At 48.5% G+C, this 26,662-nt stretch overlaps 1 protein-coding gene across 2 annotated transcripts in view; it reads left to right on the top strand.

The window, feature by feature from the left end:
• N4BP2 (NEDD4 binding protein 2) overlaps nt 1-26,662 on the top strand; it is a 1,406,797-nt gene that overhangs the window by 827,677 nt on the left and 552,458 nt on the right. For both annotated transcript variants that reach the window (XM_078678311.1, XM_078678313.1), the window contains exon 9: nt 17,665-17,750. In XM_078678311.1, coding sequence (XP_078534437.1) covers nt 17,665-17,750 — 86 coding nt within the window. The remainder of the gene's footprint in view (nt 1-17,664; nt 17,751-26,662) is intronic.

The following is a 26,662-nucleotide window of genomic DNA, read 5'->3' as shown; positions in this document are numbered from 1 at the left end:
AAATGAAGTACACACATCAGCATTGTAATATGTTTCAGGTTCTGCCCCAGTGCTGCTGCAATGTATTCTTACAGTTACTGTCTAATAATCATGAAACATTTGGAATTCCCTTGACTTGAAAGAAAAACCTATTAATTGCCTAATCATGTGCTACTAATTCTTATAAAAAGGGTAGAAATTCTACGGACCTATCAAATTTACTCAATTTGTCAAGCAGCTGGTCTACTGGCAACTTTTTGATTTTCTATAGTCTTTTTTTAAATGTCCTACATTGCTTATGCCTTTCTTGAGGGACCACCTAGTCCTTCTCTCTGACAGTCTATTTCCTCTAAGCTCTCAGGACCAGATGTACAAAGAATGGAGTCGTACCAACGTTTACCTAATCCATTCTTTTTTTGTGAACCAACCTTTTTACTAATTAGGCAGATTTACAAAAAACCTGATTCGCAAAGGGTTGCAAGTTGACCTACTTCATTTAAAAAAATTTTTTTTTAAATATCTTTATTTGTTTTCATTATGCACTTACAATACATGTCAGGTTCCACAAGCAGGGAAATACAACATATCATCTCTTTATCGTACTACATCCGCCAGAGAAAGTACATTTCCCTATAACACATTAATTCCACATCTTTCCATCCAACACAAGGAGGAAGTGAAAGAGAGAGAAAAATATGAGGGAAGGAAAAGAAAACAGAAATCAACTCTCGAAGGCATGTTGTTCACAATGATAAATCAAATGTCTATAGAACAATGGGGTCGTATCGGAGAATTAGAATGTGATGGGTAACTGAAAATCTGAATATGCCCCAAGTCGTGATCTAAATAGTTGTGGACATTGTGTGTGTTGGGAGTGGCTTTTAGATAGTGATTAGCCATTGGATGCAGAGTCCGTGTGGTATTTGGATGTAGTTCCACGTGGCCTGATCTTCTAATCATGTGTCACCGTCAGCTCTCACCCCTTATTAAGCATGTGGCATAGTGCCCAGTTTGCGTCCATGTATAAGTGTTTTAAAGTGGAGGGCGGTTGACATATAAATCCGATATTCAAAACAACTCAACAATTGCGTCAATCTGAATATAACAACTCTCTTGACGCTAAAATACATAACTAACAAAAAAAGAAAATTGGGAAGGGAGAAGTGAAGATGGGTACAAAATTTAAAGCAAGAATTAGTACCATATATTGTCGTGAGCAAGTGTCTTCGGTGTCAGGGAAGTAGTAACGTGGGGGGGTCCGGTAGGCAGGAGTCCGCCGCGGCAAGGAGTCCTCCGAAGAGGTAGAGCTGATTCCTCATGGCAGGTAGGTAGCAAGTCCTCAGCGCTGAGGGGGGTTAATATCGCCGTTATGTGGGTCAGCAGCATTAGTGCGTGATGTAATTGCAATTCATTATATGCAAGTGTGTGGCAATTGGTGATCATGGGGATGTGTAGCCCTGCGTTCCGTCCTCTTCCCAGGTAGGGCCCCAGGGGGAAAACGGCTAAGTAATGCCCTGGGCAAGACACACTCGGTGGAAAGACTTCAGGGTGTCATCCCAGAGCCGCGCAATGGGGAATTTCCTCAGCCCCGCCGTCTCCTCCCTATGAAGAGTAGTGCTCTCTGCCCTTGCCCAGTTGTCAAAAAAGATGTACGCCAGTGCTTTACATGTGGGGGTTCACTGCTCTTCCATCGTTTAGTGAGTAGTCTTTTAGCCGTAATGAGCCCTAGGTCCCAGAATCTAGAAGGGACTTTATTGTGTTTTGTTCTTTTGTGTAGGCCCAGTAGACATACCTCCCACGTGTGTTGCTGGCTCTCACCAACGCCCTCCGCCAACAGAGTCGTCACTGTGTGCCAATATGTTTGTATGTTGGGGCAGGACCACATCATATGGAGGAGGTCCGCATCAGTCAGCGAGCATCTGGGACACGCAGAAGTTGCAATCGCAAAGTACTTGTTGATTTTGTTAGGTGACAAGTACGCGCGATGCAGTATATAAAATTGGATAAGTTTAAAGCGGGAATTACGCGGTACGTTAAGGGGACTGGCCAGCACCATCGCCCATTCCTTATCTGTCCATGCCCTTCCCCTGTCTGCCTCCCATTTTCCCCGGGGTGGCTGTAAGGAGCATTGCGTGTGTGCCAATAGTGCCTGCGTCAACCAATGGATCACCTGGGAGCCATTTCCCATGACATATAAGTATTGGATTAAGAGGTGTGTGGGCAACTCCTCGGAGATATCGCCCCAGGACCGTGTGAACGTGTGTGTGATGGTCGCGTGTAATAGGAACTGCCCAGCTGGGAGGCCTGTGTCTGCAGCTAGTGTTACAAAGGGAACCAGGGCACCGTCTGCGTACAAGTCCCCAAGCGTGTCCACCCCAGCATGCATCCAGCGTTCCAGTGCGGCCTCCATCACCACTCCGCCTTCTCTGGGTGTTCCCAACAGTGGGAGTGCCGGGGCATAGGGCGTCACAGCTTGGGTGAGTTTCAGGCTGCGAACATAGCATTTGCGGGCCACTGCCAAGCGTATCTGCGATGGGCATGTAGTTTTGGCTAAGGGGTGGAACAGAGTGTGGATTTGCACGTGGGTCCAGACTGTAGCATCCGTGGCAGTATCACGCAGGTGCCTCCCACTCAGCCATCCCGTCACCCACTGCAGCTGTGCCGCCAGATAGTAAAGCTCCTGGTTAGGTACTGCTAGTCCTCCCGCTTCCCCAGGTGCGTAAAGTTTTGTCAATGCAACCCGGGGTCTCCCTGTATTCCATATCAGGTTCCTGACCAAAGTTACCAGTTCCCTAAAGATACGTGTTGGAAAATACACTGGGACGTTAGCATAATAATACAGTAGTCTTGGTAAAACTATCATTTTTGTCAGTGTAATCCGGCTAGGCACATTGAGGGGGAGATTCTTCCAAAAGGCCATTTGCGCTTGTAAGGAGGAGATTGCCCGTACTAGCTTGACTTACAATACACCCGGTAGGGTTCTATAGATATGGATTCCAAGGTACCGGAACGTGGTGGGGTACCAAGTGAGCCTTTCGTCGTTGATACGGACCACACATTTCCTGAGTGTCTGGACTGAAGGCGTATACTCCAGATTTGGCCCAATTAACCCTGAGTCCCGACATAGTCTCGAAGGTGTGAAAGGCGTCAGACAGTGTCGTCGGTAAGCAGGTAAGATCATTAACGTATAAAAGGAGGTCGTCCGCATATAGGGAGACTGTGTGGAGACCATCCGCTAGGGGGATCCCCCACTCCGAGCCCTGTGTTCTCAGTAGCGCCGCTAGTGGCTCGATTGCCAGCGAGAAAAGCAGCGGGGACAGAGGACATCCTTGCCTAGTGCCTCTCTTAACACTGATGGTATCTGACCACAGGTGTCCTGTGCGTACACGCACCGTAGGTTTCTGGTACAGTAAACTGACCATATCGATATATTCATCACCAAGGTCGTATTTCCTCAAGACAGCCTGGAGATAAGGCCACTCTACTGAGTCGAAGGGCTTTTCTAGGTCTAACACCAGACACCCCAAGCGAGGCCACTGTAGCGTAGCGTACCTTTGTACCCTGAACAGCCGCCTAATATTGTGGGAGGTGCTAAGAGTGGGTACAAAACCGTTCTGATCTCTATGTACAAGGGCAGGAACCAAGGGGGCTAGTCGCTGAGCCAGCATGGAGGCAAGTATCTTATAGTCGGTGTTCAGGAGGGCCAGCGGCCTATATGAGCCCAATTGCATGCAGTCCGTGCTAGGTTTCGGAAGGGAAATGAGGTTGGCTTCGTTCATCGTGGGGTGGAGGGAGGCGTCCAAAATAGCTGCCTCGTACACCTTAAGTAGCTCAGGGATTAGGATATCTGGGTTGGCCTTATAAAATTCAGCAGGCAGCCCGCCCGGGCCTAGGGACTTGCCATTAGATAAAGCAAATATGACCGTGCGCAGCTCATCTGGCGTAAGCGGGGCTTCTAATTCTTCTCTCTGCGTGTCATCGATCCCTGGTAGTGGTATATCCGAGAGATATGCGATTATCTCATTGAGGGGGACTCATAACCGTGAGCAGTATAATGTTCTGTAATGGTCTACGAATGCTGCGTGTATGTTGCTTTGAGTGTACGCAACTTCTCCCTGGTTAGTGTGTATCGCTGCCACAGGTGTCATCCTGTCTTCCTGTCTGATCAGCCAAGCCAACAGTTTTCCGGGCTTGTCACCAAGATGATGTGTACGTGCTGAATGGGCTGCATAGTTAATGTGACACAGTCTCTCCAGCAAGTGCTCATGCTCTGCGCGTGCTTCCAGTAGTGACTCATCATCACCCACCGCTGCATCCTGTTCCAGTCGGAGCAGGTCGGCTTCTATGTGTGTCAGTTCCCCGTCCAACTGCTTCCGCATATTAGCCTGTGTACCTAGACAATAGCCCCTAGCGACGACTTTAAACGCGTCCAACTCAATTTGGGGGGTGGACGCTGTGCCAATATTCTCTTCAAAATAGTGTGCGAGTTGTGTGCCTAATGAGTTGCGAAAAGGAGCGTCTAGTAATAGAGCCGGTTGAAGCCTCCAGGTGGGAATGGGCGGCTGAGGACATTCCCATGCCAATTCCAGCACATGTGGGTTGTGGTCTGAGTGGGTGCAACCAATGTAATAGGTGTCAGTGACATGGGGAAGCGGTTCACTGGACAGCATAAATCTGTCCAACCTGACATGCAGTGCGTGTGCGCCTGAATAATAGGAGTATGTTTTCGTGTGGGGATTACGGTTCCGCCAGGCATCATGTAAATCCTATTGTAAGGCCCAGCTAACAAGGGCCTTCATCTCTCCCTGTGCAGGAGTACCCGGCAGGGGCGGGAAGGAGCGGTCTAACCCCACATCATGCGTTCAATTATAGTCGCCTCCCAAAACCCAGGGGACCCCGTGCCAAGGTGCCAGGTCTGCAGATAGCTGTGCAAGAAAACCTCCCTGATCCGTGTTAGGGGCATACAATGACATCAAGGCCACAGGCTATCCGTCTAGTTTGCCCTGTACGATCACAAACCTACCCTCCGGATCTACGCGAGAGTGTGAGACTATAAAGGGGGTCCCTGGCCTCACCCATATCAGTGCCCCACGGGCGTAAGACGAGAACTCCGTGGCATAGAGTTGCCCCCGCCATCTACGGCGTAGCGTGTGTACTTCCGCCTTGTTGAGGTGTGTCTCCTGCAGGAGTGCGATATGAATTCGGTGCCGCTTAAGGTAGGAGTAAATTTGGTATCTTCGCGACGGTGTGTGAATGCCACGCACATTCCATGTACATATGCTTGTTACTGACATCGTGTTACTTCAGGTAATTCCCCCACCTGCGCTCTGCCACAACCTCACGGCAGATCTTCCACCCCGCTCCCCCATCTCCGTCTCACCAAGAATTGCCAAAGACACCTTATTAAGTACTTGTAAGAGTTGCATAGCACAAAAGAAAGAAAGAAGAGTGGATAAATCAATCAATGGAAAACAACATGAGAACTACAACCAACATGTAATGCCAAATGGTCGGCTGCTGAACATGCCGCCGTCCAAAATCTCCAATGAGATGAGTGACCTTTAAATCCAGGGGGGTCGCTGTGCACTGGGCACAGCTGTATCTGTGTAGCAACTGGACAAGCAAAGGAAGCTTCTCCCTCTCCAGGCAGGTTGGACCAGTCGCAAGTGATGTAAATCGTTCCAGCTGGAAATTACGCTGCTCTTCAGGAGCACCCCACTCAGTGTGGGGTACCCTCTAGAGGGCTTAGCGGGCCTTGTCCATTTCCACCCAGCCAGGACGTCACCACTCGGGCCACAGCAGATGGGTGCGCCAGTAGGCCTCTGCCCAGTTAGTTTCTACGCAGGGGGTCAGTTATCATAAGCTCAGTACTCACTGCGTCTCGCACCAATGGCCGGGCGGCGTGAAGGCGTACAAACCCCGGGTGTCATCAGGGTTGGGGCTTCGCCGCATTTTGAAAAAAACGGCACCACCTAGGCACCACCGACAGGCATTCCACGTCAATCAGTGAGGTCGTTCAGTCAGTGTATCAGATCTGCCGTCTGTGGCGTGACATCCGGTTGCTCCGTGGAGGCCTGAGAATCGGGTATTCCATAGGTAGCCTCATCGTCGCTTGGCAGATCCCTAGGGCTGCCAACCAGGGCATCTTCTGTGTTCGGGGAGCCGCTAAGTTCCACCACCATCCGGAGGGCATCCTGTTGTTCATCACGGACAAGATCCGCAGGCGGGCTGGTATTCGCCGCCGTCCGCGCCCGGCGGGCCGGCGACAATCTACTCCTGCGGTGTCGTCATGGGCCACATAAACGTCTCAATGTCGAGTGCTCTGACGTTTGTCGGGGCATCTCGTTCACTCCACTGTCTAACCACGCCTCCACTTCCTCCGGAGATGCGAAGAAATGCATTTTGTCTTGCGCTATCACCCTCAGTCTGGCAGGGAAGAGGAGGGAGCACTTGAGATCCAGCTGGCGCAGTCGCTGTTTCACAGCAAGGAAGGAATGTCTCTGACGCTGAACGTGGATTGTATAATCAGGGAAGAACATTATTTTAGCATTGTCAATGCGGATATCTGCAAGCCGCCTGGTTTCGCGCAAGATGGAATCTCTATCACGGTAGTTCAAGATCCGAAGGAGCAACGGTCGAGGATTAGACCCCTCTGGGGCGGCCTGGTCGGCACGCGGTGTGCTCGCTCCACGACGAAGTAGGGTGACAGCGCGCCTTCTGGCAGCAGATCCTTCAGCCAGTTCTCCATGCGTGCCGCGGGCTCCCTCCCCTCCCATCGTTCCGGCACACCTACTATCCTCACGTTATTTCTCCGTGCCCGCCCTTCCGCATCCTCGGCACGGTCGTCTAAAAATTCAACCCTGTTTAATAGGTCCTGCACTTGCTTGTCAGTCTGGGTGACCTGGGGCGCAAGATCTGCCACAGCGCCCTCCAGAGTAGTTGTGCGCTCCGCCAGTTTCTTGTGGTTGGCACGCAGATGCATTAGATCAATGGCGACACTGTCTATCTTGTTTTCTAGTGATGAACGGGTGAGTTGGACAGATTCCTCCAGCCTTTCCATTGCTGCTAGCATTGTGTCAAGTTTTGCCGCAGTTTGGTCGGCATCAGCAAGTTTTGCGGATTTAGCCATTTTCCCCTTCAGTTGCGTGCCTCCCGTGCCAGTCCATGTCCTAATGCCCCCAGACACGAGCAGCGCGATGGGTGAAGGGCCAATGTCTATTCCTGCAGTGTCCAGTGGGCAGACTGCATCCAGCAACACACGTAGCGCAGGGGTTCAGGTGTTTGAGTGGAGGGGGTCTCAAGGGGATCGCTGTACCTGGAATGGCGGCCGCATCCCTCCGCCGCAGCCCCCCGCTGATCGATGATGGAGCAGGGAAGGAGGGCGTCCGTAGCTTTTCCCAGGTCCGAGCTGCGCACCACGCAGCTCCTAATAGCAAGTCTCAGTGGCGGTACCGCAGGTATCCCCAAGAGACCAGAGTCTTGATCCCAGGGCAGCTACAAGACACGCAGTCGGTGTTGTCCCCACACAGGTCTCTCGTGGGCAGCGCCTTCACCGCCCCCCGCTACAATCCGCCCCAGCCGGAGGCCTCGGTCCGTGTCAGCCCACCCCGGCAGCCCGGTGTGGATACTCCGTTGTAGGGAACTGTTTTCCAAGACCGCAGGGACCCCAGGATTGACTACAGCCGGTTTCTCAGCCCAACTCTTGCTCACCTCCAGGCCGTCATGGCGATCACCTCCGTCAGCCCCGGCGCCCTCCAACAGACGCGGTCGCCTCACCCGCCAGGCCGCGCCCCAGGGCCCAGCGCGCGGCCACAAGCCCCGGTCCCGCTCTAATGGGCTCGCCGGTCCTGGCGGACAGCTCGTTTCAGAGCTCCGCCTCCCCGTACTGCGGGGCTCCGAGTATGGGTGACAGCCGATCGTGTGGCCCAGCTCCAACGCACCCTCGGGCCGCCGCGGTGCTCTCCTCCGCTGGCCTCGGCTCCTCTAGTCCGGTTCAGTCTCTCCGCTCGCCAGGCCACACCTCAGGGCCCAGCGCGCGACCACGGGTCTCGGCCCCGCTCCGGCCGGGTCCTCCGCCTCGAGGCACAACAGTTCAAAGAGCACAGGGGCCTCCATGGTAGGTGACAGTCTAGTGCGCTGCTCAGCCGCAGCGCACCCCCTGATCGCTGAGTTGGGCGTCTCCGCCAGGCGCAGTGTCTCAAGGCAGGCGCGGCCACTCCGCTTTCCAGGCCGCGCCTAAGGGCCCAGCGCTGGATCTCAATCCTCGCCTTCCCGTAGTTGGTCACGCCGGGCGGGCAGCGTCGATGGCGGCCACACCGCGCCGGGTGCTCCTGGTGCGGTCAGAAGTTGCCTTTTGGCCCCAAAATCCTCTGAGCAGTAGCTGTCCACCTGGCGCCGCTTCGCCTGAAGTTTCGTCCACCACCGGATAAATTCAACGGAGTAATGCCCTGGAGAAGGGGAACTCAATCCGGAGCTCTACCTCAGTACGTCTTCTCCCTAACTGAGGGGATAGACCAAAGAAACATCTGCGGGTGTACATTTACCTACACTCAAAGGAGAGTGTTTTAAGCAATAGTACTTGAAGCCGGTGACCCCAAAGAAACGGCAGTCCTGAAGAAGGTGCTACAGTATCAAGTGTCCACAGCACCGAAACGCGTCGACGCATTAATGTTCTTGTGTAGAATCCAAGCAGGGTCTGGGGAGCAATAGATACTCATACACTAATGATACTATTGACTGCACCATTTGTATATAAAGAAAGGACCATTGGATCTAGTAACTAGTGTGGCGAAGGAATTTAAAGGCCATAGTGTACAGGGGGTTCTTTTGTATAATATTTCTGTCTGCTATATTAGTTTTTTAATATGTTTTCGTTTCTGATGTATTAAGTTAGATAAATGATACTGTATTTGTCTAAATGTTTATAATGAATTTTTATGAATACCTGTTTTTCTATTGTACATGTTCAAAGATTATTCTTTGAAATTTTAAGTTATTCTGTGTAAACCCTAATTTTTATTAAAAAGACTGTGAACGTTCAATTTTAGTGTGGGAATTAACTATTCACTAGTACTGGGAGTGACTGGCCTGTAATTGCAGGAGCAAGAATGTATGAATGCCTAGACTGATAGGGTTTAGAAACATAGCGAATCTCCACGATAGTGTTTTACCCAGGGATTTTTCTCTGACTGGAGGCCCTATCTAACCTAAATTTACTGGAACCAGGTAGGGAGGGGGGGCAGGAAAGGGATCCCACTTTTATAGGTCGGGATCATGTACAGTGATTGATTATATCTTTGTCTCCCCATTAATCCTGGACAGGTCCATAGGATACAGAGTGGTTAGGTCAGCATTGAGGGCCCGATGTAGGTAATTCCTATTTACCTACTCTTAAATACCGAATCATACCGATTCGGTATTTAAGAGTAAGTAAATAGGAAGGGGGCAGATGTAGGTAATTCTTATTTTAGAATTACCGAATCTGTATGATTCGGTATTTACAGATTCGGTAAATACTGAATCGGTATTTCCTATTGATTCCTATGGGCCTTGAAGCCCATAGGAATCAATGGGAAATACCGAATCGGTATTTACCGATTCGGTAAATACCGAATCCTGCAAGGGTGCAGGGGGTGTCACTTTTGACACCCTCTAGCACCCCAAGTACAGGTATGTGTTCCATGTGGCACACATACATGCCCTAAGGGCATGTCTGTGTGTCACATGGCACAGGTGTACATGCACAGATGTGCATGTACACCTGTATACGGTATTTTATCACCCAATAGTTTTGGGTGGTAAAATACCGAATTCTGAAGGCCTGTAGCACTGTAAACAGTGCTACCTACATCTGGAATTTACCAAATCAGCAAAATTACCGAATCGGTATTTTACAGAATCGGTAATTTTACCGATTCGGTAAATTTACCGATTGTGCAAAATATTGCCTCCTACATCTCAATCACCAAATACCGGTCGGTAACGGCCGAATTCGGCCGTTACCGACCGGTATTTGGTGACCTACATCGGGCCCTTAGTGACCATAACCCGGTTCTGTTGGAGATCGAGCCAAGGGGACTGTTCGTTATTAATGAGGGAAGCGGGGACTATCTACAACAGATCAAGGTAGGTGCATTAAATGGGACCTTGTGGTCCCTGAAACTTTTTTTTGAAGATCTGGCCCTCGTAGCGGAGGCTAATTTTGCTATCTGCCTGGACGACTCTGCTCCAGCTGGGGAAATTATAACAGCTTACGAAGCCCTGTGTAAACAGGTAGCAGGGAAATTACAGGCAGCTAACAGAACAAACATCAAGAAACCCTATAAATGGTTTGATCACTCATGTACCAGGGCTCATAAGGCGCTCTTGGAAGCTCTTAAGACGAGTCCAAGAGACAAGGGACTGGTTGCTCTATTATGCAAAGAGTACAAATTAGCCATTAGCGTGCGCAAATGTACAATTAAAGAGGAAGCGTGGAGTGATCTCCAAGCTGTCGATGTCTTAAGGGAAAGCAGAAAGTTCTGGTCTATAATAAATCAGCCCTTCCTTAAAGAAAGTGAAAATAGAGATACAGACTGTGTAATGCCTGATGACACTTGGCTTCAACATTTTAAGAACATCTACGCTGATACCGATCAAATGGAGCTAACCCAAGGGAGTGATGCCACTGTTGAACCCTCTGCCCCGCTCGTTTTTGACGCAGCAGACGTAGAAAAGGCAATTAGAGAAATGGCCAATCACAAGGCGCACGGTCCTGACGGGGTGCCTGCAGATCTTTATATATTGTACCCCCAGTTTTGGGCAAAAGTTCTGACAAATGTGTATAATGCGTCAGCTTCTGCAGGCTTCCCACCCTCCTGGTCCACTTCGGTCATAGTCCCGATTTTTAAAAAAGGGAGTAGAGGGGACCCAGCCTGCTATAGGCCAATCTCCCTGATAGACTCTGCAGTTAAAATCATGGGCAGAGTCATTCTAAAAAAACTGGGGGATTGGCTAACTAGCAGGGGGGTACTCTCTAACCTTCAATATGGTTTTAGAAAACACAGAAGCACTATAGACCAATGTCTAAATTTGTATCTTATGACAGGGAAATACACTATTGCAAAATCTGGCCACTTATATCTAGGTTTTGTGGATTTGTCATGGGCGTTCGACCTGGTAAATCGGTCGAAACTATGGTCTAGCCTGCGTAAAATGGGGATGGAAGCACCTCTGATTAATATCCCTAGTGACCTTCATCAGGACCTTTCTGCTAAAGTGAGGACCACGTCAGACGGCCGCTGCACTGGACACTTTAGCTCGAGGAGAGGGGTCAGACAAGGTTGTATCTTGGCCCCTCTCCTCTTTACCTTGTATATCAATACCCTAGAAGATTCCTTAGTTAAGGCTACAGTGGAAGTCCCACGTATAGGAGGGGCGGGAGTCCCGGCCCTCCTGTACGCAGACAACGCTGTTTTAATCGCACGAACAGGCATGGGCTTGCAGAGGCTGCTAGATCATTTTGGCAGCTTCATGCAGTCCCTTGACTTAAAAGTCAACTGCAAAAAATCGCATGTGATGGTAGCGGGTGTTACAAGGAAGAAGTTAAAGGTGAGAAGTTTTACATGTATGGGTGCAGAGGTCACAAGGGTACCAGTATTCACCTATCTGGGGGTACTTTTTGATGAGAAAGGTAACTGGGGACCGCAACTGAAAAAGAAGTGCAATGCTGTTATAAGATCTACATCAGCATTGCTTAGTTTCTCGAAGAGGTTGGGTGCGAGGCCCATGGAGGCCATGCTTAAAATATATAAATCCAAGTGCCTAGCGATTGCCTCATATGGGGCCGATGTCTGGGGATATGTCCCTATGAATACAATACAAGTGGTAGAAAACAAGTTCCTCAGGTCCCTGCTGGTGGTCCCTCACTCATCTCCCACACTTTGCGTGCATGCTGAACTAGGTATTGGATATATTGCAGATAATTTAAACATGGCCCCGGTGACATGTTGGGTGAAGAAATGGATTAATGAGGAGATCACCCTTAATCATTTAATCCTGAAAGATTGCTTGGCACTGGATAAGGCAGATAGGATACACTGGCTGGCTTACGTTAGAGCGGCGTGTGTCAGACTGGGTCGTCCAGACCTGTTTACTTGCCCAGATAAGCTAGGGAAAGAGGATTTGGTATGGGTCAAAAAAAGTTTTATGAACCTGGCGCAGCAAAACAGGGAGGAACAGGAGATTAGAAAACCAGGAGTAAGAGTAATGTATATCTTGCAGACTTCCTTTCTTATTGAACCTTACCTGAAGTTAGTCACCAACCAGTTTCATCGTTTCTTGCTGGTTAGATTTAGAATCAATCTAATTCATTTTACTTTGGGCGATTTTCCGCAGTGGGGGAAACCGGAAGAAAGTGCCCCGTGTTCATGTGATAGGTTTTCGACACAGGACACTCTCCATTTTGTAATGTTTTGCGAGAAGTTTGCGGAAGCACGGAAACAATTCTTACTACCAATTCTTCGGGAAGCTGGCTTCGTTCAAGTGAGGCCAGCTCTCATGTACTTGCAAATGTTGGGTTCCGTACGTATTGTTTTTAGCGTAGCCAACTTTTTGGTGGCTGCGGCTAGGACTAATAAGATTAGACCAACTTTGTTACTAACTACATAGGAGGATTTACTCATTTATATTGTATATATGAACTTAATGTGCTACGTTAAACAATGATTCCTGGCGTGGCAACCCTAAAGCAGCTAATGTGAACTTGGATTAAGACAATTTTAGGGTCCTAAACCTCTGTGTGTGTGTATATCTATGAAATGAAATCAATTTAAAATATTTATATGCTTGTTTTTATATGTTTTTATCCGAACGATGAATGTTAACAATTTTTAATCATGGATGTATGTAATGTTTTTTCTTTTTATGATTTTAATTAATCAAAATAAAGATTGTTTGACTGACAAAAAAAAAGCTATATTTTTTTAATGTAGTCTTTTTTACTTAAAGGAAAACAGGATGCGTTAAAAAAATTGAAAAGTTTCATTCACATTTTTTACGACTAGGCAGTGGTCCTTATGAGCACTGCCTACTCTTAAAATATTTTTCCCAACATTTACTAAGAGGAAGGGGTCCCCAAGTGGCCCCTTCCTTTTTGCAAATGATTTGCCACTACCTTTCAGTAATGACTACCTTTCATTAAACCCTTAATGTTTTGTAATCGAATTTTGATTGCTAAACAATGCATATCAATCATACCATTTGTAAAGCTCACTACTCACCCGTGAGGGTCTCAAGGCGCTGGGGGGGAAGGGGTGCTGCTACTGCTCGAATAGCCAGGTCTTGAGTAACCTCTTGAAGGTCAGTAGGTCCTGGGTCTGCAGTAGGAGATGGGGAGGGTGTTCCAGGTCTTGGTGGCCAGGTGGGAGAACGATCTGCCACCGGTGGTCGCTCTTTGGATTCGGGGGACTGTGGCGAGGTCGGTGGAGCGGAGCTGGCGGTGCCGAGTGTAGAAGGTGAGTCGTCTGTTGAGGTATGCTGGTCCGGTGTTGTGAAATGCCGTGTGCGCGTGGGTGAGGAGCTTGAATGTGATCCTCCTGTTGACTGGATGCCAGTGCAGGTCTCTCAGGTGAGGTGTGATGTGGCTGTGGCGAGGGGTGTCGAGGATCAGGCATGCAGAGGCGTTCTGTATGCGTTGTAGTTGTTTCAGGAGTTTGGCCGAGGCTCCTGCGTAGAGGGTGTTTCCATAGTCCAGCCTGCTGCTGACGAGGGCCTGGGTGACCGTTTTACTTGTTTCTGTGGGGATCCACCTGTAGATCTTGCGGATGGTGTTGTAGCAGGAGGATGAGACCGCATTGACTTGTTTGGCCATGGAGAGTGTTGAGTCGAGGATAAACCCTAGGTTGCGTGCGTGGTTGGTGGATGTAGATGCTACTCCCAGCGCGGTCGGCCACCAGGAGTTGTCCCAGGAAGAGGGGGTGGAGCCGAGGATGAGGACCTCCATTTTGTCAGAGTTCAGCTTCATACGGCTGTTCTTCATCCACTCGGCGGCTACTTTCATTACTTCGTGGAGGTTTGTTTTGGCGGTGAGGGGATCGCGGGTGTCATCTGCATAGGAGATGATGTTGAGGTCGTGCAGTCGGGTGATGTGGGCGAGCGGTTCCATGTAGACGTTGAACAGTGTCGGGCTGAGGGATGATCCTTGGGGTACGCCGCAGATGATCTCGGAGACTTCGGAGAGGACTTCGGAATGGAAAGGGGGGAGGCGGACGCTCTGGGTTCTGCCGAAGAGGAAGTCCATTCCAGAACCTTGCCTTGGGTCCCTGCTTTGTGGAAGCATGTGCGTAGGGTGCGGTGGCAGACAGTGCCGAAGGCGGCTGATAGGTCCAGGAGGATGAGTGCCGCGGTTTCGCTGTTGTCCAGCAGGGCCCTGATCTCATCAGTGGCGGCGATGAGGGCAGTTTCGGTGCTGTGGTTGCTGCGGAACCCGGACTGGGAAGGGTCTAGGATGTTGTTCTCCTCGAAGTGGTGGGTCAGTTGTCTGTTGACGGTCTTCTCGATGACCTTCGCCGGGAATGGGAGCAGGGAGATGGGCCGGAAGTTCTTGAGGCCCCTCAGATCCTCCTTGGGTTTCTTGAGCAAGGCCTTGATCTCGGCGTGCTTCCAGCTCTCCGGAAAGGTTGCAGTCTCGAAGGAGATGTTAATGTCTTTGCGGAGATGGGGTGCAATGGTGCTGCCAGCTTTGTTGTAGATGTGGTGTGGGCAAGGGTCTGAAGGAGAGCCGGAGTGGATGGTGTTCATGACTTTGATGGTGTGGTCGTCGTTTATGTTGGTCCAGATGAGCAGGGGATTGATGTTGATGGTGGCCGTGGGGTCTGAGGTGACGGTGGCTGTCGGGGCAGTCAGGTTGCTCAAGCTGTCGTGGATGTCTGCGATCTTGCGATGGAAGAAGGTGGCAAGGGAGTCGCACATGTCTTGTGAAGGTGGGATGTCGGTGTTGGAGCTAGGGTTGGAGAGTTCTTTCATGATGTTGAAGAGCTCTTTGCTGTTGTGTGCATTGTTGTCGAGGCGGTCCTTGAAGGAGGCCCTTTTGGCGGCTCTGATGAGGTGATGGTGTCTGCGGATGGCGTTCTTGTGGGCTGCGTATCTGTCTGGTGTCTGTTCGAGGTGCCATTTCTGCTCTAGCTTACGGCAGGTTTGCTTGGAGGCCTGAAGTCTGCGGTGAACCAGCTGGCTTTCTTGTTAGTGCGTCTGTTGGAGGGTTTCTTGATCGGGGCGAAAGTGTTGACGCAGTCGTCGATTTAATGCCTGAGGTTGCGGGCGTCGGTGTCAGTGGGGTCGGCGGGAGGGCTTCGGGCGAGGGTGGTGTTTATCTGGTCTTTGGTGATTTGCTCCAGCTGCGGCGAGGGATCTGTTGAGTGCGTTGGTGCGTGGTGGGTTTCCGGAAGGTAAAGTGGATGCAGCGATGGTCGGTCCAGTGGAGTTTGGTGGTGTGGCTGAAGGTGACGTGGGTGCTTGTGGAGAAGATGGGGTCAAGCGTTTGGCCGGTGGAGTGGGTGGGCGTCATGACGAGCTGTCTGAGTCCGAGGTTGTCAATCAGGGTGGTGAAGTTGGTGTCGTTATTGTTCTCGAGATTGAAGTTCAGGTCTCCGAGGAGGATGTAGTCTGTGGGTGGAGGTGGGGGCGTTTGTGCTGATGAAGTTGGCGATGGAGTCGCTGAACTGAGGCCGGGGTCCGGTGGGTCTGTAGAAGAGCGTTCCTCTTAGGATGGTGTTGGGGTCAGTGTGGATCTGGAAGTACAATTGTTCGGCGGGGCTGAGGGTGTCGTCGGTGCTGGATGAGACCCTGAGGGTGTTGTTCTTGTGGACAATAGCTATTCCACCTCATACTCCGTTGGGACGATCCCTGCAGGTGATCTTGTAGCCGTCCGGGATGGCTATGGCGATGTCGGATGCCGAGGAGGCGTACATCCAGGTTTCTGTCAGGAAGGCGACGTCTGTTGAGGATGCGTCGAGCAGGTCCCAGAGTTCGACAGCCTGTTTGCGTGCAGAGCGGGTGTTCAGTAGTATGCATCTGGGGTGGTACCTCCTGTCACGGTGGGTGGTTTGGTGGCTCGGAGGTTGGTGAAGTTGCAGCTCCGGCAGGAGAAGGGTCCTTTGGTGTGCTTCGGGGCGGCCAGGAAGCTGGTGTGTGGTCGTCCAGCGTTAAGTGCGTGGAGGGTACTGGGAGTGTATTGGCGGCGGTCGGTGTGGCGTTCGCGGTGGCCAGGGGCGCAGACAGGCTTGCCTTAGGCGCGCCCGCTGCACGCAGCCGCCATATTAGGGGAGGTGGGAGTTAGGATCCGCTGGAAGGCTGGAGCAGGGCTGCGAATAGGCAAGCGGGGGAGCGGGGACGCGGCGGAAGGAAGAGCGGGAGAGTAGAGCGAGCGGAGGATACAGAAGGCAAAAACTGGCACAATAACAGTACAACAATGCTAAAAAAGAATAAAAATGAAATGCAGCTGACAGTGCAGGAGCACAAATACAGCAGGGTGGAGGGGGGCGCAGGGGACGCAGCGGCGGGAGAAACAAGAGGGTAGAGCGGGCAGGGGGTACAGAAGGCAAGAAAGGGCAAATAAAGTACAGCAGTGCTAAAAAGGAAAAAAGCGAAATGCAGCTAATAACAACACAGGAGCGCAATTACAGCAAGGTGGATGCGGGCCTTGAACTTCCTGCAAGCAGCAGCAGCGGGCTCAGGGGCACGGACACCAGGGCCGGACTGGCTACCGGGCAGTTTGGAATGCTGCTGAGCTGGGGGCTGATTTTGTTGATGGGGACCTGCGTGTACTAAACGAAATTCGTTTTGCTTTCATTATTTCAAAGCACAGGCAGGGCTCCATAAACGAAATCAGCCCCCACTGCAATTAAATCAGCCCCCAGCTCAGCAGCATTCCAAACTGCCTTGTAGCCAGTCCGGCCCTGGTTTCCTTGCCCCTGAGCCCGCTGCTGCTGCTTGCAGGCTTGTAGTCAGTCCGGCCCTGACGGACACACAGGTGGTGCTGTGCGGCGTGGGGAGCGACCTGCCTGAAGACAGGGTCAAGGGTACATACCATTCCAATTCTGTATTTTAAAGCGACGCCTTAAGCAGGTCCCTTTAAAATTCTGATTCAGTATGTAGTCACAAACCTAAATTGGTATTTGATATCGTTTTACCGATTTTCAATTTGTGTTTCTCACATACCTAAAGACATTACTGCTGTCGCAAACTGCCTGATTCTGCTAAGCAAACCCTATGTGATCGCAAAAAGCCTTCGTACATCTAGCCCTGCGTTATGAACATTTAAATCTGCCCTGATTAATCTATATTTTTCAATGTTCTACATTGGTATATATTTATTTTCTTTGCGAATGCATATGTGTTTGTTGTTTTAAGTCCCATGTGGGTCAATAGAAACATTCTGTTTCACTTCTGGTGCTATTATGAATGCAAGCCAGGCCGCCAGGTGTACGTCTGCCCATGAGAAGCAACCAGTACCGGTGCCATGTTACGGCTATATACCTTGAGTACTCTTTCCGCTATATTAGCTAGCATGTTTGTGTCCTTTCATGCTGCCTTAGGAAATTATTGCTGCTTGGTAATATGACAGTTTGTATATCCAAAGTCAAGTTATTTCTTCTATTCTTTTATTTTCACATTTTAAAAAGCAATTATATTTTTCTCTCTTCAAAGGCTCATTAACTGTTGAAGATTGTGTGGTGCATATCGATCTAGATCTGGCAAAAGTTATTCATGAGAAATGGAAAGAATCCATTATGGTATGTACAATTTGTAATGCATGCTTTTGAGTAATATGATTTTGTGGGTTAACATTTCTATATTTGAAAATGTATCTCCACCTTCATTGCTATATGAATTGGCATCATACATATTCATTATTAAACCCTTATTTCCTGAGTTAAATTTCTGAATAAAGTTTATTAGATTTGGTTGTTTGATCTTGAAGTGTTGCCATAGAAGGCTTTCTTTCTTCCTATCCCCCGGCATACTAGTCCATAAAGTGAGAAGATACATAAAAAATTAACATTGTTGCTTCTGTTTGGTTTCCCTTGACACAGACTTCACTTGTAGAAGATCATGCAGATCATGATTTTCTGAAATGCGAAACCCAATTTAGAAGATGTATTTAAAGGGCTCAATGTAAAGCTCCTCTTCCGTACTATATCACACTGCCCTGCTATAATATTGACTTATGTCGCGGAATTTTCCTTTCTAATTATAATATGCAATAAGTATCAGCCCACCTTCCACCATACTCACTGAGTGTCTGAATTAGTAGGGAATTCGGTAACAGCATTTTTTGGACAGCATAAGGCTAGCACAATTTAATCACCCAGGTAAATAAGCAGGCTGGTTTACACACAAAATTTCCCATCAGCGACTTTTTAATCACCTAAAATTAGCCATAAATGTACTCATTTTGTAAGCCAGCACTGATCAGTGCTTGAGTGTTTTTTTAGGGGTATCTTCATGCTTTATTGTCTGGTTTGGCTTAATGAATGCTGTTTCCACCATTCGTTTTACAAAGTCAAAAGTCTTGACGTGAAACAAGTAAAATTGCTGGATTTGCTATTTGTTGAATTTACAGCATCATACTTCAGGAATAGCGCTTAGGCTCTACATAATATCAGTTCTGTGGCGTCCAGTGTTTTCATTAATGCATTGTCAAAAATGCAAGCTTCACAGAAATATTTTTTTTCTGGCACTGCATGCCTAATTAAGGAACAGCAAGTCTTGTGTCTTTCACATACCATTGCAATTGTTTATTTAATGGTATACTTTGTGTTCAATTCATTAGAAAACCCACCTGTACAAAAGGTTTTGAGAGGTGTAGGGTAAATTCTAATAAGTGAACTTGTTTCTTAGGATACATTTATTGATACGTTTAGAATGCTGACACAGGAAAATCTGAGATCACTATGAAGCATCAGACGAAATATATGTCACATTTTTAATACCATCAAGAATGAAAATGTTCATGCCAACCTACAATTCATATGCAGATTTGCTAAGTGGCCCATAAAATGTGTGACACTGATTCAGTTCTGACTTTATAGTCACACAGTGTTGCATACTATGACTTGTCCATCCCACTTACAAATCAAACCAAAGGAGCTATACACAACCAAACGGAGTCTTCTAAAGACCTTAAAGGCAAGAAGAAGAGAAAACAAAATTCCCTCAAGTCGAACAATCCCCACTCTTCCAGCGGTCCACAGAAAGAAAGTCTGACAGCTAAGAACAAATATGATTGAAGCAGAATGGCTGAAAATCTCCAACCTCCTCAAAGAAAGGGGACATATTTAACTTTGGAAGCGCATTAACCTACTAAGCAACACCAGCCAGAGAAAGGACAATAGAGTGGCGGACGTAAAGTGGGCAAATTACATCAATCACTTGTACTCTAACCACCAGAGCACATCATACACTCCCCCCACCAATCACCCTCTGCACTCAGCTTGGTCACCCAAATAACTAGTATCTCAGAGGCTACAGTAACAGACACAATAAAAAAATGAGGAACAACGGAGCTCCAGGACCCAACCGGGTCCCAGCTGCAGTGTTCAAATCATCAGAAACTTATGGGTCATGACAGCTTACAACACTCTTCAATTACGCTTATGCCACCTCAAGAATTCCACCATCGTGGAGCGGATCAATACTCTTCCCAATTCATGCCGAGCCACACAGCCGAAGCATCCACCTTTATTTTACTGTTTTGTAGACTGCAGTGCAGCATTCGTGGGAGAAACTAGTCACCTGGGGAATTTCCTAACAGCTACTCAGGGGACGTGGGTCTAAATAAAAACCAGTCAAACAACCACAATAGCATAAGTGCCAACTAACAACGGCTCAAACAAGGCTGTGTTCTCGCCCCTCTTCTTCTCAACCTCAACTTGGCAGATAGGGGCAAAGCTTTTGAAGGTGCTGGCCTAATAACACAGAGGATGGGGAAAGTGCGGCTCCAAATCCTCCAGTACGCAGATGTCATTGTAATAATGTGTCACTCCCGAATCGACTTAAAGAGAGCCCTCAATGCACTCTATAGCCATAACAACAAATTTTTGGTAAACTAGGGGAAGACTGAGAGAGTCATCTTTGGTAAATATCCACTGAAGAAAACAGCTCAATTGCAACTCGCCGACTTGCAAAAAAAAGTCATGCACAAGTTATAATTATCTAGGCGTCTAGCTCTCAGATGGGGCCAAATCATGGGCCCATTTAAAGCATCTCAGAAATAAGGGAGCCGGGATCATCCACAGTCTGAAACGACTAAGCCAACAGCTGCACAGTCCAACCAAGGAACCCATATTAAAAGTCCTTAGAGGCAAACTAGTTATCTCTCTCAACTACTGACACCTAGCTTTCCCCAGAGCACTGGATAAGTACCTCAGAAATGTTCAAATCTCTGCTTATAAAAAAATTCTAACTCTTCCCCGGAAGGCCAGGAGATTAAGGGTGAGGTTGGAGCTGGGACTCCCTTGCCCAGATCTTATATGCTTAGAGGACCTAATAAAATATTACATCAGCACCCTGCGAGCCCCAGCGCCCTCACTCAAAGCACACATTAAAATCATCTTTGAAGAGGTAGGCTCTCCATGGCAGTCACAGCTGGCAGTGGTCACAAGCCTTCTCCAAATTGAAGTCTGCAATCTGCCTAATTGTGACATCCCGGTAACAGCTTGGAAAAAAACAGTGAACTTACAGGTCGAGAAACTCTCATTTGAAAGAAACATGGAAAGTCTACGTCACAGATCCACCTTCTCCATACTGGATGTCCTGGGGAAAGCTCAGCCGTACCTCGAGCAGCCATTCATTAACAGCCCAGACATGAAAGAAAATCACCTACATGAAACTTCTTGCATGCCCAACACGAACTTCAATCCATCCTGGGCTCGGCTGGACGATTCAGCCACTTGTCACCTATGCAGTTATTAACGCGAATCCTGGTTTCATCTGCTGTGCTGCTGCCCAAAGATGGCAAGTGATTGACACCACTTGCTAACCCCGCTTTCCAGGACCTATGGCCTTAGACACTGCAGTGAAGCCTCTGCCGTGTGCTTCTTCTCCAATACAATGCAACCCCTGGCCATGTTGGGGAACTTTACCTCCACGATTTGGGCTGCCCTGCCAAAAATATCAAATCGCCAACATCAACTAACATATGTCTTGGGTCTAAACGGCAACGAACAGTAAAGCACTTATTCAATCTTGCTTCAGCACTTAAAGTCAACTTTTATTTTTTTTTAAGAGTTTTAATATGATACATTGTCAAATTTGATTTTAGGTGTTTACACGTAATGATGTTAATTAATCGATCGTCAATATATAATTACAAATTACTGTGCTGTGGTAAATAAATAAATAATACCTCTATTTTTGACTGGACATAACAATAACAGATAGCTCAATAAATAAGAGTCAAGATTCGAGGTAGTAGGAGTTTGCAGGTTTAATACAGCATAAGGACAGGAACAGGACAACCTGCACGGGCAAGATCTGGGATGGCTAGCCAACAGGGGGGCCCCGACAGCTGTCGGGCAGGATCTGGAATGAGCTCGCTGACGCTTAATAACAGTACACAAGTATATATACTAAAACAATTGCATTACAGTACATACAATAGGCGGAACAGTGGGTGGGGCCTGTAACAGTCGCGAAAGATAAGGGTGAAAGTAGGTGTAACAGGAGGCGTGAACATAGACATGTGATGTAAACGTAACAGAATATGTCATAAATGGGGCGGAAACATGGAGGGGGCTACCTAAGGAGCCGGGACCTCTAACCTACTGGTGCACGCAAACTAACAATGACGTGTTACTAGGGAGAAGCTGGGGGCTATGACTTCTGCGCTAGGAGGAGAGACGAAAGTCTGGAGAGTCAGAGCGACATGTACCTAAACACTATCTAGTATCTGATGTTTAGAGAACATGTTGATGGAATCCAAAAGTTATCAGGGCAAAGGCTAACAGACACTAAGACTGGTGCATGCATTATTCTACATGTAGTGTGTGTTGAGGAATATTAAATGACCATTAATACAGTATTTCTCTTACATGGAGACGTAAAGGCTAGACGATGACTGAAACTATTGATGCGATTCAGTAGCTTAGGAATGCAGAGAAGGAGAGCTGGACTGATAACTGGAATCATAACATACTCTTGGCAGACTGGCAGGCAGAGCCAGGCCGAGCCGGGTACTGTGAGGCAGGAAGTAAGTGAAGGGTCAGGGATACAGGTGGGGGCTGTATTGCTCCTCAGCGAGGGTTCAGGAGACAGGAGCTGAATCTGAGTCCGGGCCCTTTTGAGGCCTAGAAACGGGGATTTTACAATGAAATAACGTGCACACTGAGAAACGTGGCAACGTAGCTTTACATAGGCCTAATACTCGTAGCTTTCACGAGAACTGGAAACTGGCATACTAGAGATGTAATTGCGTCTTTAATCGATCATGGGGAATACATATGCATATTAATCATGCACATACAACATAGGATGGGGGACACGTAGGGACACAGAACATGGCAAAATTTACTTTTCCACAGTGCCCTCTTTGGTTTTACCAGTACAAATATAGGCTTAAAATTTGCGAGCTGAAGGGAGATTTTTTTTTATGTCTCTTTCCATTGTGCGGGAATACCTTTGTTAGTTCTCCATGTCTGTAAGTGTACCCCTGTGTGCAGTATATGTAGTGTTTACCGTACCCTGTTGCCTGATAGTTAAGGATGCTCAACTCCATATCATTGTTTTCAGGTTTGGTAATCCAAGTGGTTCAATTGAAATGAGTCTAAACGGAAACTCCCAGAATGCATAATGTTGTTCAGTTAAAGACCAGGTCTGAACCAATGTATATTTGCTGACATGTAGTCACCTGGTAACCTCGACAATAATGCATGAACCTTATGTCCCTCATTTCTCTATCACCCAACAATCCCCTGATTCACAGTACACTGCTTATCTGATGCATATCATTCTTTGCATGATGCATATCGACCAGTACTTCACTGAGGCTCATCACCTGATGGTCTGTTAAAGCTCATTCAATCCTGTGAGGCACATTGCCAGTGCTCCTGAGACTCCGCTGTATGCCGCAAAATTAATTAAATCTCCTTTGGTTCATTTTATGTTGGTTTCCTCCACACCGTGTCTCTATGTACAATTTCTAGTCAGTTCTATAGTGGAAACAATTATCTGCTTCAGGACAAGACTCTTGTTGCGAGTGTAAGCTTGCACTAATTAAAAACTAAGGTAATACTAATAATTCAACAAGCTATACATGGTAACTCTCTGATCTCTAATAGCAAAATATTAAGTTGTTTAAAGGCTTCTCATGTCCTTTAGGAGGGGTAAGACCTCCGAGCCTCGGTCTAGGCCCACTCTCTCCCCGTAGCTCCGCTGTCCCATCTCTTGCCTCCAGACCTCGACCTCCTCCTTGAGAGGTTCGTGGCTGCTGCCCGCTCCTGCGCCTGCTGCCCGCTCCTACTAAGACCAGACTGCCTGCAACCACCGTAACCTTTCTCAGCAACTTTTTTTCTTAATTTCCCCGTGTTGTGGCACTGTTATTGTGCCCATCTGCGTCTTGCTCTAATTCCACCACTGTTTTTATTTTTTCGCGCCTGTCTGTTCCTTTCGCCGCTGCTGCCCCCCCTCAAGGAATTCCCCTGATCCCGCCTCCCAGCCTCTCCTACCTCCCACCTCCCCTACTTAATGGCGGCCACGTGTTGCGGGCATGCCAAAAGCAAGCCCATCTGCGCCCGTCTGCGACCCTACCCCGGCCAGTGCCAGGAACCCTGGACCTCCCACTAACTATCGCTACGACACCACCCCCCTCCTCGCACTCAACCCTGGAAGACATAGAGAATGCCAACAGGCCTCGCCGAACATGACCCACGGCCAGTTCTCCTGCCTCCACTGCCGCCAGACCCTCACTGCCACCACGGCCTCCGACACCGTCTACCCCAGCACCAGCCACACCCTAAAATGCATCCTCTTCAACGTGCGCACCTTACACAAACACGCCATGGAAATCTGGAACATACTCTACTGTCTCTCGCCCAACATCCCTTCTTCACAGATACCAGGACCAACGCATCCTCCGCCCTCGACATCCTCACTGCCATCCCAGATGGATACAAGATCCAGAGGAAACACTGCCCCATCGCCCACAAGAGCACCCTCCGCCTCACTACCTCCAGCAAAACCTTCCCCTCTGCAGAACATCTGCACTTATAGACCCAGACCACCCCCAAACCCACACTCCGAGGTACCCTCCTCTACAGACCCCCCCGGCCCCTGAACACCCTTCGCCACCACCATCACTGACTTCATCCCACCCCACGCCATCGCCTCAACAAACTACATACTCATTGGAGACCTGAACTTCCACCTCGACAACCCCAGCAACCCCAACTCCACTATCCTTCATGACAACCTCGTCAGCATCGGATTTTAATAACTCGTCAACACACCGACCCACAGAGGAGGACACACCCTCGACCCCATCTTCGCGGCAGGAAACAGCGTCCAATTCCGCCACACAACGCAGCTGCCATGCACAAACCACCACTGCGTACACTTCGCCATCAACAAACTCAAGGCACCCAAACCAGCCTGACGCCCACCACAAAGGAACTGGAGCAAGGTTACCGACGAGCAACTTAACTACACCCTCACCCGCGACAACCAAACCTGGGCATTTGGCAGAAACGACGCTGCCAGAGAACTCCACAACTGGATTTCCAACTGCGCAGACGAGCTTGCCCCGCTACGCAACCCTGACAGACAACGCCCCAGGAAAGCTGCCTGGTTCACCACCGCTCTCCAAGACGCCAGACGCACCTACAGACGTCTGGAGAAGAACTGGAGAAACACCAAGACAGCCGAAAACCACACCACCTACAAGGGCGCCATGACGGACTACCACAACCAGTTCAGAGCCACCAAGAGGAACTTCATCCACAACAAAATCCTGGCCAACTCCACCAACTCCAAGGAAATTTTCAGTGTCATTCAAGAATTCACCAACCCACGCAGCGAAGCCACAGACATCATCCAATCCCAAGACCTCTGCGACAAGCTTGGAACCTATTTCCACCTCAAGATCAACAAGCATTTACAATGCAATGGTCTCGGCATTATTAAAGGTAGAGCTATTGGCTTTGCCCATGAAATAAAAAAAAAAAATGTTTAAATCATAAATAAATGGTATTGTCATTTAAATTGCCAACGGGGCCAGTAACAATGGTGCCTCCAGTAATGCATTATTTCTATGCGGCCCACCAATGTGCCATTTGGAATCCCTGTAAACTATGCCACCATGAACTTAGCAGTACGTCCAGTTTTGTAAAGTCGGGGGCCTGAGATACCAAGGACCTCGCATTAACACCCATTAAACATAGATATTGTGCAACGGAAATGGGATTTCTACCGAGTGTATTGCAACCTGTCTACCTACTAGTTGAGCCCCGGCGTATTGTGCAGCCAGTTTATCATTGCCAGTGAGAGAAGGAGAGCCAAATGGCTATGCGCACTATGAGTGATTGACCTATAGCCTGGATATCACTAACATTTAATCTGAATTCACCACTGCAGGTACGGACGGTTGTCAGCAAGGTACAAGTCTGTCCAGGAATAAGGTGCATAAACACTTGTGCATTTTATCAACACTTCACGGCACAGTTGTACTTGTGGTGGACAGTAATGACTTTCAACAGGACTCTCGTAATAAAAAGTAATACGAGCGCGTATGCACAAGTTCGTGAGCTTTTACTGGGCAAGTATTCTTTTTTCAAAACAGCCCGCAGCATAATAAGAAATTTGCAACACTTCTTTGCAGGACTTGCACACTCTAAATATGACGGTGACAACAGTTTCATGCAAAGAGTGGGGGGTAGGTTTGTGCATACGTCTCCCGCTTATCAAGCATACACTACTGCAACTACAATTCAAAATACAACAGACATTCATGTGATGTAGACAGACCGTCCGCCACTTCAAAATCAAATCGCACATACTCTATATAATTCACGTATCAAACAAAACCAATGCCAGGTTACAACAATCTAGAAAAAGCTTAATTTCTCTATTGGATTTCACAATACCATGAGTGGTTTTTTTCTCATGCAACTTAACGTTTGCTTTTGTAATTTGTTCACTTGTAATCTTCTCCTCATGTATCAGTTCTGTTCCTATTGTGAAGTGCTCTGACACCTTCGGGTAAAGTCAGCGCGAGATAAAAACGCATAAATAAATGCTAATACCCCAGCTGGCTAAGAGCCATTCGTTTCCCGGCTTCCAGCTCAACGAGTAGGTTCTTACTTTCAAGTGCATACGCAGGCACGGAGACACCATGGGCCTGCCATAAGAGACACCCGGCCACAAAAGAGGGGGACGAGCGGAGCTGAGGAGGACGGCTTGGGCACAAACTAGCAGTCACATTGCCTTGGCATTCTGGGAAAGGCGTGCACTGCAAGCTGGAGCGAACCTAGGACCGGGCGGAAGTCTCAGCGGTAACAGCGCGGGAAGCGAACAGGAAATGACGCCATATGAGGAAGGTACGGTCTGGGTGGCTTTCGATCCGTCGCTCGTGCCTCTGAAGCTGCTACTTTGCCCCAGACAGTGAAGACTGTTAAACTGACCCTGCTAACAAGGTAACTGACTTTGTTGCTTA

This window comes from Lissotriton helveticus, chromosome 2_2, assembly GCF_964261635.1.
Source record: "Lissotriton helveticus chromosome 2_2, aLisHel1.1, whole genome shotgun sequence".
Lineage (NCBI taxonomy): Eukaryota > Metazoa > Chordata > Amphibia > Caudata > Salamandridae > Lissotriton > Lissotriton helveticus.
Note: the sequence above shows the minus strand (reverse complement) of the source record. Positions and strands in the feature narration are given on the sequence as shown.